At 41.7% G+C, this 8841-nt stretch overlaps 1 protein-coding gene across 1 annotated transcript; it reads right to left on the reverse strand.

The window, feature by feature from the left end:
* Positions 1-2120: 2120 nt before the first annotated feature.
* LOC143373749 (myb/SANT-like DNA-binding domain-containing protein 3) lies at positions 2121-4758 on the reverse strand. Its single transcript, XM_076821271.1, is given in 5 exon segments — positions 2121-3130; positions 3202-3363; positions 3444-3660; positions 4178-4271; positions 4273-4758. Coding segments are annotated over 4 exon segments (513 nt in total). The 5' UTR covers positions 4353-4758; the 3' UTR covers positions 2121-3130; positions 3202-3241.
* Positions 4759-8841: the final 4083 nt, after the last annotated feature.

Below are 8841 nucleotides of genomic sequence, written 5' to 3' on the forward strand. Positions count from 1 at the left end.
CGGTTGAATTCACAAAAAAACACCCTATATTTTTAGTTATTATGTAAATGGAAAAATTGTTAAAAATAACATGAGGTAAATTTTTTTTTTAAGAAAAAAAACTTTCAAAAATTTTGTTAACGTTATATTGTAGCACTTATTGCACCATTACACTTTTGTTTGAAACATATTTTTTTGTCTGTTGTACTTTGACAATTATACGCGAAAAAGTGGAAGTGCCAATTTGACTTTGAGGTTAGTTTTCACCCCCTTAAAGGGCGATAGGGCACAAATGAAACGCACCGTTGTTCTTGTCTTGAGTCACTCTATAAACCCACAAAGTTGCGTTTCAATCGGTGAGTCCGGGTTCGCGGTGTTCCCTTGTAAGATCGTCTTAAGTATTTGCTTAAGTCCCCGCCTAGTTTCATATTCGGCAAATAAGCATCACCTTAAGCATTTACTCAAGAATTTACTTTGTTAAGCAATCCTTATTGAATCACGTTTCATAGTCAGCTCTTAAGATGATCTTAAGAACGTAAGTATTCATAGTCGAGTAAGAACTTCTTATTGGAGGATAAAGCGATCTTATTCTCGCAAAGTGAGGTTAGATTTTTAAGTCAAGGTTTTAGTTGACTTGAGACCATGCTATTAGGAGAGAAGATGGTGAGGGACGTGTGTTACTTTCCTCACAGGTTGGGAACGCGTAGAATCAATTGTGCCATCCACGTGGCCTACGAAACGCGACAAATTCCAAAACAGTTACCATGGAATTAATGAATGTCGCCACTGACATAGAAAGTATAGAAAATCTGAGCGACAATGAAGATGAATATGATCGTGTGTGGACTGTGAGACTTCCTAAACGTTACATTCGTGATTGGCAAAATCCCTTTGAATTCTATAATGAAGAAGAATTTAAAAAACGTTATAGATTTAATAAAGATTCTGTACTTTATGGGATTTTGCCGAAAATCGAAGAAGGTCTCGCAAAAATAAATAAACGTGGCCTGCCCATTGTGCCCCATTTCCAGCTACTTGTAGCTCTACGGTACTATGCGAGTGCAAATTTTCAGATGATTTTAAAAATATGATATCCTATGTTTACTATTTGAAATATTGATAATTAAACTTTTAAGAAATTTACAGACTGTAGTTGGTGACACCGTGCAAGTGTCGCAAACGACAATTTCTTGCATTGTATTTAGAGTCAGTTGTTTGCTAGCAAGTTTAATGTTTGAATATATAAAATTCCCAAGGAATCCTCGGGCACGTGAGGAGAATCATAAATTGTTTTGTGAAATTGGGAAAGGAAATGGTGCAATTGGTTTACCCGGCGTTGATGGGGCCATCGATTGTACACATATTCGACTAGTCTCGACAAGACTACGAAACATTAATGAAATATTTAGAAATAGGAAAGGATATTTTTCACTGAATGTACAGGTAAGTTTGCATTCATTGTTTTATATCATAATTGAAATATATTCCAGTTAATCGATGAAGCAAGTGAATACGCCATTTTGTAGTCTCCAAATTTCACGCTTTATTTTTCTTAAATTATGATCTTTGTTGTAGGTTGTCGTTGGCCCACAAATGCAAAGTTTGGATATTGTGCCAGAGTGGCCAGGTAGTGCCCATGACAGCCGAATTTTTCAGAATTCCGCACTTTACAAGCAATACACACAAGGGGAATTGGACGGTATGCTAGTTGGTGACAGAGGATATCCGTGTCTACCATTTTTAATGACGCCAACTTGTAAATCCCCAAACGGATGAGGAATTGACGTAAGTATCTTTTCTAAAATTATCAAGTTTTTTACTACAAAAACAAGTTATATTAATTGAAAATTATATTATTGCAGGTATAACAATATCCAAAGTCGAACCAGGCAAATTGTGGAATGGACATTTGGTACATGGAAGCAAAGATTTGCATGCCTATCTCGAGGATTGGGAACAAAACTTACCTGCTCCACTTCAATTATTGTTGCTTGTGCAGTATTACACAATATGTCCCTAATTTTTAAGGATGTATTGCTCGAGGATGATGATGAGTTTGTGGATGATGTAGAAGTACCTATACATGCAGTGCAAGGTGTACAGAATATAAATGGATTTGTTGCTCGCGAGGCACTCATTAACCGGTTGTTTCAGTAACCGTATTTTTACTGTGTTTTTGGCAAGGTACGGTCTCTGGTGAAAAACAAAAAAGAAATATGATTGAACGTAATTTAAATGTATTTATTAAAATACACTCTGCTCAGTAAAGTAAGACAAAACAGAGCATTCGCTCGTGCAAACAACATAGACCTCGACCCATCAAGGAAAGCATGAAAGAAAAGTACGATAGCAGATAGTGGCTGTAAAGTTTTAGTGACTATTGATCTATCTTTCGACGATCTAATGATTGACAAAGATATTGGAAAGTTGTCTAAGCAAATATTAAGATATTCCATACAAAAAAAAAACAAACCAATGCACTTGTACTTTCTCTCTCTCTCTCTCACACACACACTTTTTCCACAATTGCAACTGCGTGGTCGTAATAATCGCGTATACATATATACACTCCCCTTAAATAATAAAACTGTTATATATACTGTATGGTAGTGTTTTATTATACAATACAGCATGTATTATGCGTGAGCACTTAATTGGATTAAACAACGTAACGTACTACTCTTTATGGAAATAGAATATATTGCAATACTTAAAACAATTAGGAACTTCTGTTTCTTATATCGTGAGCACACTTTTATACGTTTGTCCATTACAAGATCTAACACGAGAAGGAAGGGATCGGAAACACCGTATCGCCCTCTCTGACATCACATACACACACACATACAAAGAAGCAAGCATTACATATATTATATTTTACACAACAAAAACTATAATAAAAAAATAGATACAATGAACGTAAATATAATAATAAGTACAAATTAAAAGTGTGTATTGCCTTTCTGTATTGCCTCTAGCTCTAATTTGAATTTTTCTTTTAAAAATTCTATTTCTAACTTTCGTTTCAATTCTTCATGTTCAAACTTAGCTCTATTGAAACGTTCTTCTTTTTCTATAATGTCTTTAATTCTTTTTATTTTTAATTCTTCTAATTCGCCTCTTCTGTTTTTTCTATTATTCTGTGTAATATCTGAAAAGAACAGAACTAAAGAACAATGAAAGTATTTTCATTAAGAAAAACTTTGATTTCAATGTTTTTACCAATGTTGTCGATTGCATTTTGAATTATTTGATCCGTGTCTCAACTCGTGGACTGTTCATTGGGACTATTCTCCCATTCTGAACTATTGCCTACTCTTATTGCATCATCCAGACTTTCTATATTTTCTAATAGTTCTCCATTGAAAACCGATTCTCGTAAATCTGAGATATCATAATATTTATGATATATTTAAGCTAATGTCATCATCATTGTATCAATATATAAAGTTACAGTAACTAACTCTTTACTGTTTCTTCGTCCCTTACATCCGAGCAGAAGAGCACAGGAGCCATAGTCATTAAATATGGCGTAATTTGGGCTACATCGGGGTCGATTTCGACAGTTTTTTCGGGTGGACCACCCCCTGTTCTCATTAATGCCTGTTTCTCTTTGGTAATAGTATATCTTTATACGTTCTTCTGGTTGGCCCACAGTTTTTTCAACTGTTGTACATTTCTCTGCAATGATTAAATAAAATAATGTATAAAGTGCTTTGTTAATAAAGAATTAATAACTTTACTTATACCCAGATAGCACACAGACGTCCTAGGATAGTTTTAGATGCTGTGTGCTACCTGGGTATATATTGTACATGTACAGGATGTTTTGCTGCAGCTGTCGAAGAATATTAGAGGTGATTCAAGACATTAAATTAACAAAAAAGAAACAAGCATAATGAAATTGTGGTTGAGCCTTCATTTGTTAGTTATAATTGTTCTCCCAGGCAGAATATTCCATGTCTTTAAACACTTATAACTAATAATTGAAGACCTTACCGCAGTTTTTTTATTCTTAATTTTCATCTTACAATTAGTTTAGTGCCTCGAATCGCCACTTACATTCTCCTGAACTGACACTTAGAAACACTCTGCATATTAATAACTTTCCTTTGCTTCGATACTTCATTTTCAGCTGGACTTTCATCGCAATTTTCAAATACAAATTAATAAAAATGCAAAGAAACTAATTTCTTACCCGTCCAGTAATTAGATTCGATGTATTATATTTTTCGACAATCTCTTGCCAGGCTTCCTCTTTATCTTTTAAAGTAGTCGTATCACTCTTTTTTTTCTATAATATGAGCGAATTCTTTTAAAATATTTAAAAAGAGACGTTTTTCTACATCTGTATAATGCTTTTTCGCGTTCATCTTTATTTTATTCAATTTTATTACGTCTGTACAATAGGGACCGCGTGGTTGAAAAAATAACGCGCTACACAGAGTACGCGAGGAACCCCCTTGTGGCGGTGTGGGAAAAGAAACACAAGATGTATTTTCAATATCATTCCTGATTGGGTAATTCCGCTCGGCTACACGGGAAAGTTTCCGACGTTTGCCGAACGCAATATAAGAATTGCTTAAGCATTTGCTTGACTAAGCACGGCTTAAGCACCATTTTCTTGACTAAGCAAATCTTAAGTTCGGACTATGAAGACATGACTTCTTAAGCTTAGCTTATTCGAATAAGGCCGACTTTGTCAAGACATTCTTAAGCACATGCTTAAGCAACGACTCTGAATACCGCCCTAGATGTGCTGTTCGCTTCAAAATTGGGTCCTTTGCGTTGGTTGCGTTTCATGCAATGAGTGTAAAGACGGCATAACCTGATTCGTAGAATTCCCTAGAATCCTCCAACTTCTAGCTCATGATGGCTGTGTTCCGAATCACGCATACTGCGCATAGACTGCAGAGAAAACCATTCCGTTTCAGTCTATGCGCGCATTGGTGTCGTTGGTGGCACATAGGATTCCCTAGAATTCTCCCACTTCTAGCACATGAAGCGTGCAGTTTATGCGCGCATGCGTATTTGTCTCTTTACGCCACTTTACGCACGCTTTGAAAAACATGCACCAAATTATGTGGTACTCTCCTCAAAGTGACAGAAAATGTAACCTACATATATGCTACATGACAATAAATGTTTATTAGATATTTCGTTTTTTTACGCTACATTTGTCAACTTTTTATAACTTAACATCCTTCGAAAATATTATTGTTACGCCGCAAAACTTTATGAAATCGGGTATAAGATCAATGTCCGCATTTCTAATCATGTAAGAGTTCCGCTATCGTAAAAATACATTTTTATTATTTATTTGTGCATCAATCGACAAAAAACTTATTAGACGTAATATTTAACCTCCCCTTTACACATAAAACAAACAAGAAGTATTTTGAAAAACATTTTAACCTAATAATAGTCTATTTAATATCTAGTATAAAATGTCTATTTCTGCTCAACGGAAATGCTCGTATTTCTGCTCACGAGCGTGACCCATTCTCTGCTTACATATCCACGTGCTATAATTATATTTTGGATAACATAAATAAACAAAATTATTTAAAGGTTTCAATGCAAATTATTCACCATTCGGAGCTAAATCAGCCAGTAAAAAAAATCAAATGAACCAAAATTTTTAGAAATCAGGTGATGACATTGCATAATACTGTTACGTTTCGAGTTCGGCATAATAAGGGTTTAATACAATATAACAGTAACACAGCACGAACGGTAACAACAAGAAATATCTAATACAAAGATAATGTGGTAATCTCGATGTCTGTTCGCTATCACGTCTGACTCTCGAATCCTAGCTTGACAGGCGATCGATCGGTTCGCCTTCTTCTCGCTCGTCTTCTTGTTTCTGTCGCGAGCACCCGTAGGCCCTGGATTCCATCCATAGGGTGTTCGCAACACTGCTCCCCCCTCTGGAGCAGCCTCGTTATCTCCTGCAGCCGTATCCTGGTCCGGAAGAGTGGGAAGGATGCTGTGTGGCCTCTTTCGACCGTCGCCTCGGCATTCGCCTTCACACCGAGGGGAAAACCACTCCAAAAACCCTGGGTAAGGCGTGGGTACGTGGACCTCCGAAAGTCTGTCGCGTCCCTACCCTCCACTTGCGTCTTCGTATTTGTGTCCTTCTTTCTTGAACGACTTTCGTCTTCTTCGATGGCGCATTTTCTTCTTGGATAGAGACGGGCGGGGAAATTCTTGTCGTCCAGCTGTCGGGACCTCTGATCTTCTACATGTCTCGCCGTCTCTTTCTCCGTTGAACTCCTCATCCAGCTTTTCTTCGGTGCCTCTTCCCTGTGCCGGTTCCCTCGGCGACCCTTCGGTCCAGCTGGGGGTGTCGGGGCAGCTACAGTCCCTCGTTTATCGGTGCCATACTCTCGTCGGCTCGATATCGCTCCTCTGGATCCTCGGCAGGACCATTCGAAACTCCTGGTGCGGTTGACCCGGTTTCCCTTGTAAAGAAACGTCAAACACGTTAGATTCCGCGTCTCTGTAGGCAGTCTGTTGGGGCGCACGAGCTGGTAGCCAGAAAGGATGGCCGAGCACGCAAGCAGGGAATTGCAGCTAATCACAAGTTTGCAAGCGACCCAGCCTCCAGTCCAGCCGCCGGGCTCGCCAACCCTGGTTATCTTCTTTCTTCTAGTCTTCTCCTCTCCTCCAATCCTTGACTTCCTGATGGCCCCATTCCTCTTCGTGGCCTCTGGTGCTGTCCCAGGGGACCGTCCTATGCGTTCGGTTAGCGCTCCCGTCTCCGCGACATCCCCTCCAGCCGGTCCAAGCACCGCTTGCCTGCCTGGTGATTGGGGATGCCATTTCCCGTCTGCTGTCCACCCTCCTCCTTCTTTGACCTGGGTACCTCACGAGATCCTCCATCCCGGCCATCCCGGGGGCTCGTGGGGTCTCCTCCAGGGGGCTAGCAGGGCGCTTTCACGTATGTCCGCACCCCGCTGCGGATCGCCACGCTATTGTGGCACATTTGGGGAATTCGGGAGCGCGTATCCCGGCTGCGGTGGCAGTCCCCCGACACCTTGTCCCTCGTCGTGGGGTATCGAGAACCTGTAACAAAATAAGAGAGCAGGGGGCTGGACTGCGTACGCAGCCGAGTCCACCAGATTAGCCACAAACTAATCTTCTCTCTTGATTCTTCTTCAATCTTGAGTCCTTTTGTTCGGCGGATTCCTCATCAAGCTGCGAACCGTCCTTCCTACTTCGCAAGGCGGCGCACGTGGACCACCTGGCACTTCTTCCTAGGCGAACGTTGTGTCCTGTAGACGAAGTCGTTGATCCGATCCACTATCTTGCATGGGCCTTCCCGGTCAGCTTGTAATTTCGGGCATTTCCCTTTTGTTCTTCTTAGTTGAAGCAACCACACTCGTTCTCCTGGCTGGAACTCCACTGCGTGTACGTGCCTGTCGTACTACGCCTTCATCTTGGAGCTGTAGATGTCCAGACGGCGGCGAACAAATTCGTGGATCTTATTCATTTTCCCTCGGATCCATTTGGAGTATCCCCGTTCAATGTCCTCGTCTTCCTCTATTTCTGGAGGTAATCCTCTCCATAACTGCAGGGGTAAACGAAGTTCCTGGCCATATATGATCATCGCTGGGGTCAGTTGTGTGGCCTCGTGACGTGCTGACCTGTAAGCGAGGAGGAACATGGGGATCCACTCGTCCCAATCCCGCTGGTGTTCTGAAACAAACATTGCGAGATATTGAAGCAATGTCCTGTTCAAATGTTCTACCAGCCCATCGGATTGAGGATGCAGGGGAGTTGTTCGTGTCTTCCTGATTCCAAACAGCTTCAGCAGTTCCTTGAAGACGGAGGATTCGAAGTTCCTTCCTTGGTCTGTGTGTATCTCCAACGGTACACCATGACGACTAACTACGTTATGCAAAAGAGCTCTTGCCACTGTGACAGCTCGCTGGTCTGGCATCGCGATGACCTCCGTCCATCTGGTGAAATAGTCCGCCACAACCAGCATAAACCTGTTCCCGGCTTGGGACCTCGAGAGCGGACCCACAACGTCCAGGGCAAGTCTCTCGAACGGAGCTCCCACGTTGTACACTTTTAGGTTCCCTGCTCCCCTCTGGCGTGGTCCCTTCTTCGCCACACAGGTGTCACACCACCGGCACCACTCTTCAATGTCCTGTCGACACGTGGGTCAGAAGAACTTTTGGCGAATCCTCGCCAAGGTCTTGTTTACTCCGAAGTGTCCAGCTGCTGGAGCATTATGAAACTCCTGCAGTACCTCTGCACCCTTTTCGTGTGGCACCACCAAAAGTCACGAGGTCGTTCCACCACCGTGGGACTCCCATTTCCTGTAAAGTAAACCTTCCCGAACTTCCAGCGAGTCCCAGATTGACCAGTATTACTTCAGCTGCGGGGAGAAACGAGCGACGTCTTGCCAGACGGGCTTCTCCCCTTCCCCCTTCTTTTTAAGGATGAACCCTATTTCTTCATCCTTTTCTTGGCTTCGTTTCCACGCAGTCCTCTCATCATCGTAGAATATCCCGTGAATCTTCGTCGTAAAATCTCTTTCCGCTTCTGCTTCCTTCTTCTCTAGTCGATCGCAGTTCTTACAGTCCTCTTCGAAGCAAGGTCTTCTGGATAGTCCATCGGCGTTCCTATGGGCTTTCCCTTCCCGGTGACGAATCTCAAAGTCGTACTCCTGTAGTCGTTCAATCCAACGTGCGACTTGTCCTTCGGGGGTCTTGAAGGTCAGTAGCCAACGTAGCGCTCTATGGTCCGTCCTTACGATAAACCTTCGTCCGCAAAGGTAGTGATGGAAGTGTTCGATGGATTTCACCACTGCCAGTAGCTCTCTCCGGGTGACGCAGTAGTTCCTCT

Source organism: Andrena cerasifolii, chromosome 10 (genome assembly GCF_050908995.1).
Source record: "Andrena cerasifolii isolate SP2316 chromosome 10, iyAndCera1_principal, whole genome shotgun sequence".
In the NCBI taxonomy this organism is placed as follows: Eukaryota; Metazoa; Arthropoda; class Insecta; order Hymenoptera; family Andrenidae; genus Andrena; species Andrena cerasifolii.